The sequence below is a fragment of the Pimephales promelas genome, chromosome 15 (genome assembly GCF_988280905.1).
Source record: "Pimephales promelas chromosome 15, fPimPro1.hap1.1, whole genome shotgun sequence".
Taxonomy (NCBI): Eukaryota; Metazoa; Chordata; class Actinopteri; order Cypriniformes; family Leuciscidae; genus Pimephales; species Pimephales promelas.
The window spans coordinates 22,240,272-22,259,888 of record NC_142783.1 but is presented as its reverse complement, the minus strand read 5'-3'; the positions used below and the strand labels follow the sequence as shown (position 1 = coordinate 22,259,888).

At 35.6% G+C, this 19,617-nt stretch overlaps 1 protein-coding gene and 1 long non-coding RNA gene across 2 annotated transcripts in view; both read right to left on the bottom strand.

Annotated features, from left to right (window-relative positions):
• Positions 1–17,191, bottom strand: part of crybg1a (crystallin beta-gamma domain containing 1a) — a 42,973-nt gene extending 25,782 nt beyond the window's left edge. The window contains exon 1 of the mRNA XM_039694705.2: positions 16,773–17,191. Within this exon, the coding sequence (XP_039550639.2) occupies positions 16,773–17,080 (308 nt within the window). The 5' untranslated portion in view covers positions 17,081–17,191. The remainder of the gene's footprint in view (positions 1–16,772) is intronic.
• On the bottom strand, positions 3,868–4,995 carry LOC148973565 (uncharacterized). Its single transcript, XR_016146689.1, has 2 exons — positions 4,522–4,995; positions 3,868–3,975 (listed from the first exon to the last, which is right to left on the bottom strand). It is a non-coding gene; the product is annotated as an uncharacterized LOC148973565 (long non-coding RNA).
• Positions 17,192–19,617: the final 2,426 nt, after the last annotated feature.

Below are 19,617 nucleotides of genomic sequence, written 5' to 3'. Positions count from 1 at the left end.
TTTTTTCATAAAAAATTAAGATTTCATTTGCAAGTTTATGGTGTGGTTGAGGAATTGTGTTGTAAATAGGCACAAAAGTACTTCTTATCTCCCAAAACACAGCATTAATGAATAGATGAGAAGTAAACAAAAAAATATATATATTATTTGTATTATTAAAAATGTATAGTTTTTGTACAATTTCTCTATCAATTGTTGGGGTCATATTGACCCCAAAGACCAGATTTGCAAACAGAAACAAAGACCTTTTGAGGGTTAAGGGGGAAAAGACAAACATTTTCTTTGACATGTTTATTATAGTAAAAGAAAGTCTCACAGATCTTCAGCAAGCAGGGTGTCTGATTTGGTGGTTCTGTCCACAATCCAGTGTTCATGCTCGACTTATCACATTATAGACTTCACATTAATTCAAGGGTGTCGAATGCGATTAAATGGCAAGGCATTCTGGTTTCTTAATCCAAACCAACAGCCCTGCTTCATCCTACTAAATTTTGAACTGACAATCTATGTTGGTTATAGACTTTCCAGAAATATTTTATTAAAAAATCAAGCTTCATATTGTGAATGACACCCATGTGTTTAGCTATGGCTCAAAAAAAGGGTTAATACTTCAGTTTCCTCTCTGACTGTTTGAGCCCTCAGGCAAATACATGATCTAGCATGTGTGTCAGTAAGAGAAGCCATGATCTCAGGGCTATGGATGCTATCACAAAAACCTGACAAGCCTGCCTGTGTGTTTTCATATAATCTAAATAAACTCAGATCCAGTTTAAGATTTTGTATCATACAGATATCCATGAATATTCCTTTCAGTGCATTTTGAAGTCCTTCGTTGTTTACATGACACACATTACTGGCAAATGTCTGAGGTTTTTTTTTTTTTTTTCAGTCAACCAAGCCTATTTATGACCCACTAACACAGATTCCTGGATTTAAAACGAAATGCATCCAATTAAGAAATATCGATAGTGTGACTCAAATGTGAAAACTTTAAACTTAAAAGGAATTGCTGATCAGTGTAACTTGTGACTCACACAGATGTGAATAATAATATGATGTGTGTTGACCTGTCACACAAAATTTGATTATGTATGCATAAAAAAAAAACATGATCTGAACATAAGTGATCATCTTAACACACATCCACTTGATCACATGACAGCACATCACTTGTCTTGTCCCTGTCACAAATTTTAGATGAGATCATTCGCCAATTAGTCTCCCTGTCCACCTTTGTTAGGTTCTATAATCTGGAAGTTCCTGCCCTGCAGGCTAAACTTCTGTCAGTATAAGTGAGATGTAAGTTCTGTCCAGACCTGCTCGTGCGCAGGCTACTCTCACGTGACTTAGCTCTCTTGGTTGAGCTGCACTATATTGGGTTAATAATATGCTATATGCTTATACGGGCCGGCGACGCTACTCTGTATTCCCTATGAGTGCTTATAATATACTTGCGCCTAATTCCCCGTTATCTGGGATCTCCGGGATTCCCTGGGACTAAGTGGATGCTTGGCGCGCACGTCGTTGAAAAAGGGTTCCAGTAGCGTAAGCTAAATTACGCAATACGAGAGAATTTCTCGCAAGAGAACGTATTGGTTACCTAAGAGGGAACGAGTATTGCGCGCGACTTTCGCTTCCATCGATGGAAACCAAAGAGACGGCCACCGAGCCCCGCTACGGCCATTCTGGCGGGCTAAGACATGATGAGGGCGCGAGCACCCTTCATTGGACGTGGCGGCACGCCGGGCTCAGTGGTAGGCTGCTGCAGTTGCCGCAGGGCAGCCAATGAGCATGCTAGACAGCCTGCTTTAGGTCTGCTAGCTGCTACACTGCGTTGACAAAGAATACAAAAATTAAGGAAAATTTTTTGGTTTCAATATCTCGAAAAGATGAATCTTTCCCGTAGCATAAGCTAACTTACGCAATACTCGTTCCCTCTTCTAGAGAGAACTGAGGTTACGTTAGGTAACCGATATGTTTTGGAAGATTATCAATAATATACAGACGAGAACAAAGAATTGAAAAAATTACTTTCAAAAGATGTGAGAGCAGTTGATCACCGAGTGTTATTTGTGGATTTTGAAGGAAAGGATTCCCAAAAAGGACTCAAACTTGGATTCTAAATCTATAATCAAAGATCTTTATGGTTTCATTACTTAGGACAATGCATTTGGGAGGGTTAGGGTACTTTAAGCAAGCAAATATTTGTGAGAGCTTTGGGCAAGGACAAAGATCCCCAGCAGAGGTTACGCTGCCCAGTAAGGAGCATTGGGCCACACCTAACTGCTACATTACATAACACTGACATTCTGACCCAAATCCACACACATTCTGACCACCCCCAAAAGACATAGACAATGTGTAAGTGTTTGTGTGTGCGCAATGAAACCCAATGCTTTTTGTACAAGGTCCACATTTTATGTTCATGTTGCATTCATCTGAGAGAGTGTGCCTTTTGTTCTGTATTCTGTTGTGTGTGTCTGAAATGACTAGATAAACAAATGTCAGCTCTTTTTTTTATCCTTACATATAAAGCAATATTCTTCAATACTTCATATTGTTAAAGACAAGCATGAGGCCGAACACAGTATTTGAAGTGATAGTTCACCCAAAAATTACAGTTGCATTACAATTCCACATTTAAGACCCCGATATACTTTGTCGAAATCGAAGAACGAAATGACGTGATGCAATTCCAAACAAAATCAGGCCAAAACGAACTTCGTTTGGAGTTTGAAACAGTTTGCTCTGGCTGGTAAACACCTTTGAATTATCATTGGTCTGTGGCCATTACGTAATAGGTAGGCGTTCGTGGAGGCTCCGCCTTCTTTCACTTTGAAATACTTTCTGGTTAAAGCAGCGCTCAGTAAGACTGGAAACTTCTTTGCTGTTTTCTCGCAGGTTTCTCTCTCGAGCTCCCCCTACAGTTTCGGAGTATATATATATGAGAAAACTGTCGTAAACTCGTTGTCAACTCCCCCTCCCATCTCGTTCAGGCAGGCCATGTGAATTTGTTTTCAGAGAAGCCGGCGAACAAACGGATTTTGTCCCCACCACTTTTGAAACATCTCGCGGCACAGATGTACCAATGCAAATAAAACATCTCCAGTTAACAGCATTCGTTTCATTTGTTTGTTAAATAACAGGCGATCTAGCACTGAAATGTGTTGGCTTCTCTCAGAAACGCGCTTCAATCCGTTGCGGAGATTCTTTCCGGTGAAATCACAAATCAAAATGCACACAAACGTGTCCCTTTTTCTCATGGTTTCTAATTCCTCTCTCGTATATTTTCCCCCACTCATCAAAACATATAAAACCACTGATAAACATTATATCAATTCAACCACTGATAAACATTATTGGTTTTGATGAGGGGGAAATAAAAACTATTCGAGTGCGGAACCTCTGGCCGGACCATCACTGTATTGTGCTCATTTTTATTTATGTGCATCAGGAAGCTATGGACATCGTCGTTCAAAACATTACCTACTCGAAAGAGAAAAAAGAATGAATGCGTTACCCAGCACTTTTGAATATACCCTTCCGAATGCGTCTCTGTCCCCAGCACATTTCAAACAAAACTGACGCCCGAGCCATATCCACTGAGGTATGATTCTCAGAACAATATTATTCAAATGTTGAGATAGTGTATATTTTTATTGTGTTACCAAACGTTATCAGTAACATTATGGTTAAAAATCAATAATACTATAAGAAATATTTCCGCTATTTATTTATTTTTAGTTTAGCCTACAGCTATAGCTACTTTGATTATGCATTATCAAAATACATGTTACGTTACATTCATAATTTTTCTGGTGATCCGAGTTGTCTATCGTAACGATTGACCAAAGAAAGTCAAACACGTTTAATTTGTTTATTACAAGTTTGTTTATTTTATTATTGAAGCTTGAGACCGGTGGTACTGGTGGTCTGGGGTGCCTCGGAGTTGATAACACTTGCCAACGCTTGTAGCTAAAAAGGAAAAAGAAAATGTATCAATCTTTTATCAACATATCATTTATAGACAAGGTCAAAATAGCACAGATGGAGTTGCATGTGTGAAGTTGCAATGCAATTTATCGTTTACTTATAGTTCTGTTTGTGTAAATGTGGGTAAATAAATATAAAAAAGTTGCATTATTAGCTAGCAGCTCTCGTGTCGGTTTATGCATTATCAAGTCAGCAGCACAGTATAACGTTACTAATTCTGAGGCTGACGACAAGCTAAACTAATGCATAATTTGTAGAATTTCATATCGATTTATAGGCGATCTGAGAAACACAAATAAACCCTGATAGAGGAACGGACAAAACACTTACTTACAGAAAACAAGCAAGTTTGTTTGCTAATGAAAATGCTAACATCTAAGTTACAGTATCTAACGTACTCGTAAGCCGGTAACAGACAGCGAGCATAATAATAAAAAAAAAAACAGACAATAGCAAACATCCCGACTCCCGAGGTCACAATTACAAGAAATACAAACATTAAACACAGTTTATTATAAAGATACTTACAAGTGCAACAGCAAGAAGGCCAGGTCAGCATCGGTTTTGCAGGCTTCGCTTTCTTTCAGTTCTCTCTATTCTGAAAAAGCCGGTCCGTTTTCTCTTCTTTGTTTCTCTGATAAACACTTCCGAGCTGTCTTCTTCTTCTTTTACATCAGCCATCACGAAAACTTGAAGAATTCAATATCTAGCGTTACCTTTTTCTTATAGCTAGCCGGCTCCTGGATGGCCGGGGGCGTGTACGCATGCGTGTGCGCGTATAGTGCCGTAAAGCAATTCGTTACCTCGCGAGACCTGAAATCTCACGATACTTCCTAACACTGAGGCCGGCGAGCCGCCGGCCCAAAGTTGCAAGGGTGGTTTTGCGGCTCACAGGCACCAGGGGGGTGTGAGACGATCACCATTCAACACGAAATCAGTAATATTAACATTACAATGACTCCAAAGCTGTTCAGTTAAGGTAAAAAAAGTTACTTAGTTCTGCTTTAACTTCCTCGGCTGGACTGCTTTATAGTAGAAAATTAAGTTTCTGAAGAAACGAGACACTGACTGACACTGTTTTTCATGTTTAATATGGTAAATTATATATGGTAAATAGATTATATTTGTGATCTTATTAGACCATATACAGCATCTAGGTCACTAAGATGTTGTGATCTGTCACTTTTATCTGTCCCTTTCTCTCTGTGTAAATCAAGAGGTGATAGAGCTTTCTCTGTTGTTGCGCCAAAGCTCTGGAACAGTTTACCTTTAACCATCAGAATCCAGTTTAAAAACCTATTTTTACTCTCTTGCGTTCGAATAAGGTCATGTATTTATTTTTAAATTAGTCGGTGTTCTACAGGTTGTATATGTCGATACACCAAAGGTTTTGCTACTTGATTTTATCTCTTTTTACTTTATTTATTTTATTTTATTTGAACTATTTTATTGTACTGGAAAGCACTTTGGATCAACTACGGTTGTGTTAAACCTGTGCTCTATAAATAAAGTTTGACTTGACTTGACTTGACTAAAGCTGCTTGATTTAAGCAATCTTTAAAAAAAAGTGCTATATAAATAAACATGACGTGACTTTACTAAAGTGCCGAATTGCAGAGGTCGTGTAAACAAACATATCCACTTTGCTATGATTAGATGCTTTTCTTATGGTTTATTAAAAAATGCTTGCTGTTTTCTTGTGTGTTTTGTTGTTGAGTTTTGTGTTGAGTTTTGTTGTGTGTAGTGTCAGATGTTCGATAACATTTACTTTTTGCAAAGGTCTAGATCCCCATTCACATATATTATGTGAATATTATATGAAAAATCCAACACAGTCTCATGAAAATGCGCATCTATACCAAGAATGTCATTTCTCGTGGCATTATACGGCAAAAATGTTTTTTTTGCGTATATATGCTACGCACTAAAAAACCCTGGGGTAGGTTTAGGGGGTAGGCGGGTGGGGAGTTTGTGCGTATTACACTCCAAAAAGTGCGTATCATATGCATGCGAAAAACGCGTACGAAACACGTTTTTGCCGTATAAATGGCACGAGAAATGACATTCATGAGATCGGGCTCAAAAAATCTCAGTATTATATTATTTTTTCTTCACTTATTTGTGTTACACAAAAAGAAAGACAATTATACAGGTTCATAATGACATAAAGACATAAAAAAAAATCATATTTGGGTGAATTAATTATTCCTTAAAATGTATATATATAAATAAGATCATTATGAGGATAGTTAAATGTAAACAGGTACAGTTAATGTGACCAAAGAATTATCTGATGCATCACTTGGCTTCATGGTACAGTGGTAATGTGACAAATTACCCACACACGATAAGCTGCTGCACACAGTGTTGGGAGAGCCACACCCCTTCATTACATAAAAACAGTTTGCATACATTACAGACTGTCCCCAGAGCATTCATTAAAATTCAGGATACAGGATGTGTGAAATCATGCAAGGAAAGACAACAGGCCACATGATCATAATAATAAAAATATAAAAAATAAAACAACAGAAAAACAGTTGTTGGTGGTTTTGGATTTTCTTTTCTTTTGTACAGGATGGTGAGTTTTTGTTTGTTTAGTTACATTAATGAAGAGGGAAAGCATAGACAAGTTAGCTGACCCGGAAGATACTTTTGTGTTTGTAATCTTGATTTAGGAAAGTTAACTCAGAATTGTAATTTAGATTAGTTATAGCTCACCAGTCCTTATGTAAGTTTTGTAGATGTTTATCTTCCTTGTTTGTTTGTTTTGTTACTTTTTGCTGCCACTAAATTTGAAAAACTTTTTCTGCAGAAGTTTATTTCTGCTACAAAACAAGTGAAATCGCCACCAACAGGGCATTTAAGGTATTATCTTGTATGTTTTGATCTTACTTGCCCAAACTCGTCAACTGGGCTACTTTACACAAACTGAATGCGAGTGCATTAGCAGGTAGTTGCTGAATCACAGGTGTATTATATATAAGATGAGGACATGGCTGCAAGTAGGCTTTGACTAGTTAATTTTTCTTAACATTATTTTATCTATCCGTTATACTGAAGAGACAATTTTGAAAGATATTGCTTTACTAATGCCCTTTTTGAGCACTTGCGCTAAACTAAAACTTGAGTGTTTATAGATGCTTAAGAGTCTTGTGTCGACATTGATTTATTGCAATATTTAGCTTTTAGAAAATAAACACGGGATTACTCTCCTCTCAAATAAACTCTTTCTTGTTTTTCACGGCATGTCTAGTGCATCTTTGAGCCTACATTCAGTGCGAATAAAATACTTAAGTCTTTTTTAAATGGGTTGTGAAGTGTAAAGAAACAACATCAACCACAACAAAAACGTAATTCAAAATTTTTTTCTAGTGTCATACTTTTATTTTGAAAGACATGCGTGAAAGTTTTTGATTCATCTGTCAGGGATTATACTGTGCTCTTCATCGCATGCACTGTATATCACTTCAGTATATTCTTTTCTCTTCTACTCTATATCTATTTTTTGTAAAAACATTACGTATACTGTTAGACTAAACTGGGAAGGGTCACACCACTTGCATATGACTGTTGTCGAGTTAGTTTAATTGCTTCTTTTGCTCTCCTCATTTGGAAGTCTCTTTGGATTAAAAGCATCTAAATGATTCAATGTAAATGTCAATGTATGAAAAGCAAATAAATCACGAGCATGTTCAATGAAATTACAGAAAAGTACTAATAAATAATGTAGGCTAACTGGTATGTCATGTGTTAGCTGGAAAGGAATTGCATGCAGGTATGATGTCCATTCTATGCATCTTCAGTATGTTTTTAATTCATGTTGTGTATTTGTCATGGAAATTGGTTTCCATACCACTTTAGTTTCACTTTGTGTTGTTTATATATAATTTTTTTATGATTGTGTCTCATCAACATAACAAAAAAAAAAGTTTTGGACTGCTATAAGCTTTTCCTTACTGTTCATCAGTGTAAGTGACATTTTTAAAGTTTATGTATGTTAAGTAGAGCGGGAGGCTGTGTGTGTCATTCATTTTTGATTCAAATTCCTAAAAATTTGGGTTGCAGCTTCATGACATGGGAAAATGTGGTTGAAAACCAAAAACCAGTTGAGAACCGCTTTACATCTCTGCTCTGAATCAATACGTTGAAAATATAAGATGTTGAGCTGCCACTAGGGCTATTTTATTATTATTATTATCTCTAAAGAGCAGTAATGACTTCTTTAAAAAAACAAAAAGTCTTACCCTTTTGTCTTTATCTTGAGCTGCCATTGAAAGGAATGATTTTAAACTCCCATAACCTTTCACGACGATTTAATTTTAAACCCACACTCACACCCACAAACACTAAAAGGTTCACCTGAATATGGTCACGGTATTGTAACAATGTGGCCTGGTCGGTTTCACAACTTATTTTGAAAACGTCAAATCAATCACTTTTAAACGACTATTGTCCAAAAGATAATATTTTAAATGGAGCAAATCGGTTTGGTAAATGAAAACTCCCACTCCCCTTTGCAAATTATGAAAATGACAGAAAACAGTTGTGGCCAGACTCAGAATTAATGGCACCCCTGGTAAATATGATCAAAAATGGCTGTAAAAATACATCTGCACTGTTTATCTTTCTGATCTTTCATTCAAAAAATTAGCAAAAATCTATCCTTTCATTGAAGTAAAAGAATTGAAAGTGAAAAAAAAAAAAATACTTTTTATATATTCATTAATGTGTATGTCTTGGTTTTGGTAATTTGTGTGAATGACTACTTGAACAGCCTATATGTGCATAGGTATCTCATTAAGGAGAGATAGATAAGAGATAAGATTTAAGTTTAAAGGTGAATTGTTATAATAATGGTTATAGTAATACTACTGATAACACTAACGTTTTGAGTCTTACTGATTTATTTATGTAGCACTCCAAGGCACATGATCAACATGGCAGTACAATGGTACTTTTTTGATATAGCAGGTTTCTCTATTTGTTTAACAGTAATATTCTGAGCTCATGTTCACCTCTTCTATTTTATATCCAAGAACACCATTCTGTTACTAATCCACTCACAAACACACAGTGCAAAAACAGTCAGCACTCTGACCCATGGTATGTGACTATGTCAAATGTATGCATGGTTGAATTCCTAAGCCTTCCCAGACAATTCCTTTAAGTGTCTTTCCTGTAAACACATGTCTCCCTGAGTCAACCTTCGTCTCCCAGGGATTATGTGTCTTTTAGAATGTTTCAGTTTTTGGTTTTAAATTCATGAAGTGATGGATGTCACCGAGTTCCCCCTCAGGATGTGGGTTTGATATCAACTAAAACGTATTTGATGCAAACTGTGCAGGATGCCGTACATTGAATCTGAAGATATCTCCTCTTACAGTGAATAAATGACTATTTATTGTGTTTTGGAAATAACAGATGCTATCATTCCAAATACATATTTTTTTTGGTTTATAGCCCATAGAATTGTCATGAAGAGAATAAATTGTGAACCAAACTAAATGTCTTTCCACCCTTGAAAGACACTACATGATCAAGTTTTTTTGGACCTCTTTGACTCATCTAAATTTGCAGGGTACCCATTCAAATGAATAAAGAATATAATGAAACTTCCCTGAAATAATGTGTCATTAGTGATTCATCAGTAGTAAAATCAGCTTTTACATGATAAGATACCGTATATGTACAACCTTTCTTTGATTTTACATTGTTTGCATTTCAACCCTTTATGGTGGACCCCCCAAGAGCTCGAACATAATTCAAGCCTATACAGCCTTTATTTAATCAGATTTCTGTTAGATGTGTCTGGGCTGGTTGAAACATCTCTGACTCTCACTTAAACAGATCTTGAATTAAGAGAGCCTATGTGTCAGCCTGTGCAAGTGTGGATTTCAGAAACCATAGATAAGACAAAAATATGTGTGATAAGGGGAGAAATAACAAGATTAAAATATCAGTAGAAAGTTATCACAGTTTTATCAATTTGGAGCCAACTGCAACAAAAAGAAGCATAAACCTTGCATTTGCAAAAGCACAAATTGCAAGTAAAAAAAAAAGTAATAGGGCTGCACGACATATCAAAATTATCGAAACATCATATGCATATCGCAAAGGCTTGCATGATTGACTGCATGGATTTAATTCTCCAAAAGATGGTAAAAAGTCCAAGTTTTGGGTCGACGCAAATACAGTAGCAGAGAGTAGACTGGACACATGAATGTTACAGTACATACATTTGACATACTTTATGTTATTAGGCGCAATAAGAGAAGTACTCACACACATAGAAAGCCACCTGTCGGACAGCGTGTTTCCGAATTCAGTTCTCTCCCGCAGCTTATATTGCCAAATACACTCAAAATTATGTCAAAATGCCTGTCTTGGTGAGTATTCATGTAAATGCAGTCAGTTATGTATGTTAAGTATGTTAAGTGGAGTAAACAGTTGAGAAAGAAAGCAAGCATGTAACAATATATTGGATCCATGCAGCTCTTAAAGGGACAGCAGCCTAATAAACCTGCTTCCGTCTGTGTGCTTAATGTTAATCAAACAACAAAAGACAGAGAAACTCACTCACTGCTCTTGAATGAATAACTTTTGTAGATTTAATAAGAATGAGTACATATTTAATTCATACAGTGAAGACGAAGCAATGTTTTATTTGTACATTTGATTTATTCAAAATAATGTTGTTAAATAAAACTGATGTGGGCTTGAAACCCTAAACCCCTTGATTTACACCAATCTTAAAATGACCCTTACGTTTTATGTTATGCTACAGTAAAACACTGCTGTTTTGTAGGGTTGTATAGGGATGCTTTCTTCTCACAAAAATAATGTGAAACATTGTTGGTTATATCCTTTTCAGTTTTTAAATATAATTTACATTTATTTTACTCACCTAAAGCATTAGCATATCACATATCAAAGATTGATTAACAAGTTATTGCATGTCGGATTTTTCCTCAATATCACGCAGCCCTACAAAGTAATATTAAAATAGGAAAGGAAATTTAAGGTCAATGATATACCAGACAATACAAATTTGCATCATTACACATGAATGAAAGCTTTTTTCTCACGTGTATAAAAAGCTTGCAAACAGCAAGGTCTTACAGCAAGTTGGAGATAATAACTTCCAGTTTTTAAGTCTGCCTTTATTATTGTTACAAAGCAGGTGCTGATGAATCATATTTTTAATAATTTCCCTCGAAAGTCACATGGAACACAATAACAAACTGTATTTAAATAAACAAAAAACTTCAGAGCAAAACGGGTTTCGCTGGTTTCATTAGGAAGCTCGGCAGACATGTTAAAAATACAAAAAGCATTGAATGATATAGCCTAAACTACAATGGGAAGGAGTGATCAGCTTCTGTTTTATCTCACTCACTGGGATATTTCACAATCACTCTTTACACATTCCTGCAGCATGAGTTTATGTGCTTATAGGAACATGCAGAGCTATACCCAAGACAAAGAGCTTTTCAACACAAAAAGAGGGGTGAAAGTCAAGATAGAGAGTGCACCCACCCTCAAGCACTTTTCACCAGGTTATTACAACTGTTGAAGAACTGATGGTCTGCTATGATCATCTGGTAACAATATTAACCGTTACATGACATTGTCAGTGGCATGCAAAGAAATGAACAATGGTCACATTACCTTGTTTGCGTAATGCGTATGCAATTTTCCTTCAAATAAATCAAATAAAATGGTAACACTGTACATTAGCATTGGTAAATACAATGGCTAACATGACATTAATCTAGCTTATCCAGTATACTAATACAGTATTATCATTTTAATTGTATAACGTAACCTAAAGCTCAGGAATTTTTATCAAGTGTGAATTTAAAAAAAAAAAAATCAATAAAAGTAAATAAAAACGTTTTTCTTTGTTACTTTGACCTAATGCATTGTTAAATGTTGACAATGTTAACTTAAAGTGTTACCAGTAAAATGTATTTTGAGAGACAGACAATGTGATTTTCCCATTGCATTTAAAAAAAATCTAAGATCTAAAAGAAATCAATTGTAGTCAGGACTATAATGTGCTGTTTATTTATGTGTGTGTTGCCTTGGCAGCAGAAAATTCAAAGCAGATACTTAAGTTGTTTATCGTGCCAAATCTGTAAAGAAACACTGAAATGTGTCTATACTGAACTCAAGCAAAAAGGTTGTATCATGAAAACACTCTAGCTGTAAAATAATGGAAGGGTTTTAATGGAAAAACAAATATGAATAAGATGAATAAAAGAAAAAAAACTTTAAAAAATGCTAAAAAAGCATGCTAAAAAACCCTCCAAACTCATCTATGACTGTTCTGAATGGAACAAATCCTTCTATTTCTGCTTTACAAAAGCATACAGTGTTGCAAATCCAGATGTTTGCCAACCACAGTGAGTCACTGCTCGTCCAGAGCTTTCTAATATGCCAGTTTTAGAACAAATCTGGCAATGGTAACAATTACTTTCTGATGTGATCCAATCCATGAAGACTTTTCACTTGAAACACACAGGTTTGTCTATGACTGTGAGGGTCTAATGTTTTTAGACTCACTATAGTCAAACACGCCAAAAACATACTTGTAAGGACATTTAAACATGACCATTTAAAAAGCTCATAAATTTCCCAAATCACCAAATAATTTTTTTTTTCTGGCCAAAATCATTTTCAAAAATATGCACTGCCACTAAAAGGAGAACTCTAGCGCAAAATTAACCTTTGGTGTAATAAAACATCGGTACCTAGTCAACGGTTCTCTGAGATTTGCTTTCATGATAATCGAATGTAAAGAGTTTTATCTGTTTGTTTATCTGGTAGACTGTTTTCCAAAGATGGCTCCTGTCTGTATACACAAAGTGAACTGTCTTTATAAAATATCTTCTTATTAAACGGTCTGTACACTTACAAAGTTCTCAATGCTTCGTTTTGCATGTAGGAACCCGCATTATGTTACTGCGTTAGTGTGGGGCTATTTTGAGCCTTGTTAGTGGTATAAACTACAGTAGCGATTTCTTTTTACTTATTATATATATATATATATATATATATATACTAGCGTTATACGCTAAACAGTTTTAGAGATAAAACTCTTTACATTTGATTATCATGAAAACAAATATCAGAGAATGGTCGACTAGGTACCGATGTTTTATCAGGCCAAAGTTTAATTTTTGAGTTCTCATTTAGGGATTTTTTTTTCTAAATTTACTTTAAGAGGTAAGAAAATACATTTCAGTGACTCGTTATGCTCAGCAGTTTTATCTAAAGCTCAGTCGACGGAGGTGTAGTGTTTTTCTTCAGCTTGGAAAAGCTACTTCACAGAGTGGCTCTTGCAGTGTTGCCACTTCCACTTATTAAGGGTTTTAAAGTGAGCAAGTGCAGGGCATTTTGGTCTTATTTTTAACATTAAGCAATCATTTGAATTTATTTCAATTTATTGAGGGCTTGTTCTTGTTCTTCTAGCTAGATCTGGCAACAAGAATGAGTTAAGGCTTGTACTGCTTACCCTGCGATTTCTTGCATCACACATAGAGAGAAACATTTGATGCAAGTTAATACACATTGAACTACTTCATTAAAGCTACACAGTGTAACTATTTTAGTTTATTCTTAGCTAAAAACACTTAGTTCTTTCAAAAATATATGTGCTCATTAATGTATATTTACTTCGTTCAAGTAATAAAGTATTCTCGTGAGTCGGTGAGTGTATAATATGCCATTGAAAATAGATACGGGTAAGGTATGTTGCCCCTCCATCTTGAAAGTACATTAGCCAAAGAGGGACATACCCGTTAATTCAAGCTTCGCCTTTCGCGTTTACGTTTGAGTTAACATTCATGGACGAGGTAAACTAGAAAGCCATGTTAATCTTGGACTACATTGGCCACTGTAGGAGTTAAAACAAAATCGGAATTGAGAGGAACAGAAACTAATATTCACTGGATGCTCATATACCTTTTCACCGCTAGATGGGGTAAAAATCACACAGTGTAGCTTTAACAATTAGTTAGTTCGGTTCCGTACACAGTACACACTGCGTAGGATTTGTGTAAATGTGGTTGTCACTACTGGAGTTAATTCGGTTGTAGAATGCGGTTGTCACTCCCATAAAATACTGAACTGTGTGTGAACAGAAGGATTAAGCACTAACAGGTGAAGTGACAACCACATTTAGTTGCAGTGTGTAGGCTACGTGGCATCACTAATACAGAAAAACATCTAATACAGAAAAAAACAATGTATGTAGAAATGTGTTGTTAGCATTTTATGTCATGACCTCAAAGCTTCCAGCAAATATCAGTCATCATCATTAAGAGCTGGATTTCTCTCAGCCCCCACCTGCCGCACCACACACACACACACACACAACACACACACGCCCTGCCCACAGGCAACTTTAACCATGCAGCTCACAGCCACTCTTTCACATTTCCAACTGATCAGTGTTTCCACACAGAGTGGTCATAAACAGTTTAGCTTAACTTTTTAATACCATAAAAATACCTAATGAACATGCTGTGAGTCACTTTACTTTCTCAAACTGTCAAAACTGCCAACTGCATACATTCTTTTCCTTTAATGTATGCAGTCTGCTTCTGTTGTGTTGGTGATCCTCAATCTTTACTCTGATCACATTGCTTTTCAGAGCCTTTTGGTTCATTTATAGTTTGAGAGATGAATCCCAAAAACCTGATAATTGTGTAATCTGCACTTTCCTGTCTAAAACCTAAAGAGGACGAAAAATGAAACTAGTGCAAGTGTACACAACAACCACCTAAATTCATGTGAGCTAAATTAACAATCATTGAGCAAATTAGATTGTTAATCTGTCAAATAATCTACAGCTATTTCAGAAGTGTTGGTTTATAAATTCAGATTAAGCCACAGATTAGTAGTTTAGAAGGCAGTGACTCTTGCCAACAGCAGCAGGAATTTCTTGCCAGTCCTCATCTGTAGTCGGTGATGGCTTTACTTCCTTTAATATACACCTTTAACTATAATTACAGACTTTATGATCTATAATCAAATCAAATCAGGCTGCTATTCAGTCTCTCTAACATCATCTGTTCTGAAAGTGAGATGATATATCACTTAAATCAGCATGCTTATTGAAGATGAAATACAAAACAAACTTTCATTTCTATTTTGTCCCAGGATTAAACTGGTTCTGTGGCAGGTGAAACAGGAAAAAAAAAAAAAAACGAAACAAAAACTAAAATGTCTAGCCTGGTGATTAAAAATCGTCTGTCCAACTGAACCCATTAATCCTGTGAAGCTATTTTGCTTTATTCATTTGATCATAAATTAATTTGAACAGTACTAGGTGTAGTGGAAGGTGGCATTAACATGTTGACGCATATCATAAATACTAATTAAATGTGCAGAAATGGTAGCTGGTTCATTATGGACAATGTTAGTTATTTTTAGATTATATGTTATTTGCTTCTATCCATGTAATCTGGAAAGAACAGATCACAGCATTATACAACAGATTAATTTATTTTACTTACTAAAACACCAGCATATGTGATTCATTAAATCTAAAAAAGCCCCGAACTTATACAGGAAGAAACCTGCTATTGAAATACAAGGACGTCTCATCCCAGTAAGCCAAAGGTGAGGGCCTAAACTAGTCAAGCAAAATCTCACCGCCTGAAAAAAAACAGAACCATGTGTCTATTTAACTACATGCTCTCTACATCAAATCAAACAAAGCTTCCCATCAAATGTGATTACGCAAGATGAAAATAAATGGGACTATAATGAACAACACTGCTGATTCTTGCCAGATTTTGCTTCTGTGTCCAAACCCTTGATTGTTCAACACAGACAAAGCCTCGGTAGAATTGTGTGAATAAAGAGTGTTTTGAATACTGCCTCAGTGGAAGGTAACTGGTCTTTAGCAAGTATAGAAATATAGCGTCTCTTGAGATGCGGTGATACACAGGCTGATCAGCACAATGCCGATTGAGCAGTGTTGTCAAACCGCTGACTGTCTTTCTACTGTGTTATGGCATGAGAACAATCCTGACACTACAACACAGTCCACAAATTCACAATTGTTTATGTCTAATAATATGCATTTAGACCAATGGTACTTAGTCATTTAGTTTAACCTCATAAACTGAACTTAATTCACTTTTTCTCATCAAAATCAAGAGATTTTTTTTTATTATTATTTGAGCCTATTTAGGACCATTTTTAGTTTACATTTGCTTCTTATTATATTCTCATAACAGTATTTTTCATTGAATAATTCTAATAAAGCTTTTCAGTAAAGCTTATCTTTATGCAAATTATAACTTCTTTACTTTGGATTTCGGTTGAAGTTTTGTGAGATTCACACAAACTAAGAATACATGAATCAAAATCGCATATATGAATTATGACATTTCTAACAATCATGACACCGTCTATATCAAGTAGGCCTAACAAATTATCTGTTGACCATGTTTGTTAAAAGACAATGATAAGAAATGTTCTCTACCAAAAAATGTTATCAATCACTACTAACATGAAATTCCCCACTTTTCCCCAAAGGATTTTTAGTCTGCCAGCCTGGCAAAGCTGTTGTTGAGCTTGTTTAGTTGGTAACCTACAGCTGATCTAAGTTACCAGTCAGACCAGCTGAAAACTGACCAGGTTAACGAATACCAGTGAATGTGGTTGCAATGAGGGATTCCAGCATGGTGCTCATTCAAAAATGCCTATGAAAGATATTTGTGAGAAAAAAAGCATTAGAAAAGAGGCGGCAGGTCACTCACCTGTAATTGAACATATGGTCCAGTTCTCCGGAACTGAGAAACTCTTTATCTTTATTTCTCGTTTTGGACCTCCAGGTCGGGAAACGTTTCTTCTTCTTCTCGATGGGGCTGGTGGGCAGTGAGTCCGGGCATGAGGTGATATCTACAGGACTCGACGGTAAAGTCATAGACGAACCTCTGAAACTAGCGCGGTCGTCTTCGGGTGAGGTTCCCCACTGACCCTCAGTCCTGTCATCATCCCTGGTTTCCTTACCTAAACTCTTTGACTTCCTAAATAGCTTCCTAATTTTGGACTTTGATATGCTCATGGTTAAGTAGGCCTACGGCATATACAAAAATAAAGTTTCCCTTTAGTCAAATGAAGGTGTTTAAACTGAAAGTTTGAAATGCGCACGCTTTGTTTGACGCGCGCTGGAGGTTTGGTGTTATTCACGCGCTCCTGAAGCTCACAGCAAAGGAGCGTGCTGGGCGGAGCGCGCAGTTCATATTTGAACTTCGTATTTACCTTGGTCTGAGCTGTAAAATTTAACAAAAGTAGATTTTAAAGATGAATATACTGGAACTGGATTATATAGACCCACAACTTGTTCTTCATTATCTATTGTCAATTTACAGAGCTTATTTTATTAAATCTAATCTCAGTTTGCTGTGTGTGAAGCAACTGTAATTTCTTTCGAATGGAAAGGGGTTATAGCGTCTTCTGGTGGCCAGATGTCTATGAAATCTGAAACTCACAACTTGTAATTAAATCATATCTTTTATATTTATATGACAATTAAGTTAATATATAGACGTTCCTTGATGTTTTTTAAATGTTACTGTAACTCTTTAAATAAAAATAATTTTTAATTAAAACATGAACAGTACTTCTATTAATCTGGTAACACTTAACAGTAAGGTTTATATGTTTTAACTAACATAAACGAACAATGAGCAATACCTTTGTTAGAGTAAGCTCTTTATTATTATTTTTTTAATGTTAGTTAATAAAAAATACAGCTGTTTATTGTTTGTTCATGTCAGTTCACAGTGCATTAACTACTGTTAACATATACAACCTTTGATTTTAATAATGTATTTGTAAATGTTGAAATTAATATGAACTAAATTAAAAATGTTTTGAAATATTTTTCATTCTTCTTAGTTTATGTTAACTAAAGTAGTTAACGAATTAACCATACTGTAAAGTATTTATGTTGATTTCAACATTCAAAAATACATATTTCAAATCAAAATTCGTAATTTAACATAAGTTAATCCACTGTGAACTAACATGACCAATGAACAATTGTATTTTATTTTATTAACATTTAAAAATAAATACTGTAATATGTTTATATTAGCTAATGATAAAGTTCTCAAAGGAGAGTTTATTGTAAAGTGTTAGCAATGTTCTAAACAAAACTTGTTTTCATTGTATTGTTTTTTCCTGTCTTCAGTTTCACTTTGTCTTTTGTAATATCCATTCGACAAAAGTCAGTGACTTTTTTTTTTGGTGTAAGTTGGTTTGTCTCACTTTAAAATGCCCATCCTGTTAGATAAAATGACAAAAAAACTACTGTAGCAGATTCTCATAATTCCCCCTCCCCTAATGCAAAAGCAATGGCTAAATTTAAATATATATCCATTCTAAAAAGGTTTTATATCTGTACTGCAGCCAAAATGTGTGGATATCCTAAACATTGGAAAGAAGGACTGAAATGGAAATGTCAGAAATCTGTTATGAAAGTGATGTACTAAATTCACATTGAGTCACTTCAAATTTGTCATAGCTGCCAGCAGTTTATTTAATGAGAGTGCGATGGCATATGGCAAACATGCAGTATTTTCATAATGTCAAACCTGTTCCTTGCACGCACACACACACAGACCCAATCAGAAACCTACAAAGAGCAACATTTTAACATTCAGTTACTCAGAGATATGGGCTGAATAGTCTGGAGGGAGCATCTCTCTCTCTCTCTCTCAAAAAAAAAAAAAATGCGCAAATGCACAAAGCTGAAAACAGATTTTAAAAAGGGGGCCCTGACCCAACTTTCTAATAACTTGCCAATGATCTCCATTAGAGAAGTCAAAGTGAAAGGATGGCAGACTGGAAAAATCCCTACATTTTCACTCAACCGTCCACTCCATTGATGGATCGGCATAAGCAGAGGAGTGGAAAAAGGAAACAAGCCCTCCTTCAACATAAACTTCCTGTTTTTTTTTTTTTTTTGTTCCCACCGGGCAGCAACTCACTCACTTCCAACCACGTTTTCTTTTTTGCTACCTTGAGGAAAGGTGTAAGGCCAGACGTGTCATTACAAGTATCATTCTATTACATTCAGTTCATGAATGTATAAACATTGCATGTTAATCCCCCCCCTCAAAAAAACAATTCTCTTTCCCAAATAGAATTGAAAAAACAAGAAAACAAATGGCAACCAATTTCTTTCAATATTATCTTTCGTCAAATCAGAAACATCAAGTTTACACTCAACATTGTCTCAACATAAAATGCAGTATTTTACTCTGGGCCTTTAATCAAACTTGATAGACTAATCTGGTAAGATTTTTCTGTCTATATAGCCATCCTTCATAACACCACATGTTAAAAACAATTCATCTTCTTTAAATGAGATGCCCCTTGTAAACCATTTCCTTAAAAAACAAAACAAAAACATTTTTTGCTACTCTTCAAATTGTAAAGGACACTTCTAGTGAAGTAGTTCTACATCTAGAGCTACACAGGCATTTCCCTTCATGTGTTTCGTGCCATGGGATGCAGTTATGATGGCGCGGCACTCTCAACATTAAATAACGAATCTAGAGTGAATAAGGCAGATCTATAGAATCTCTTCATGCA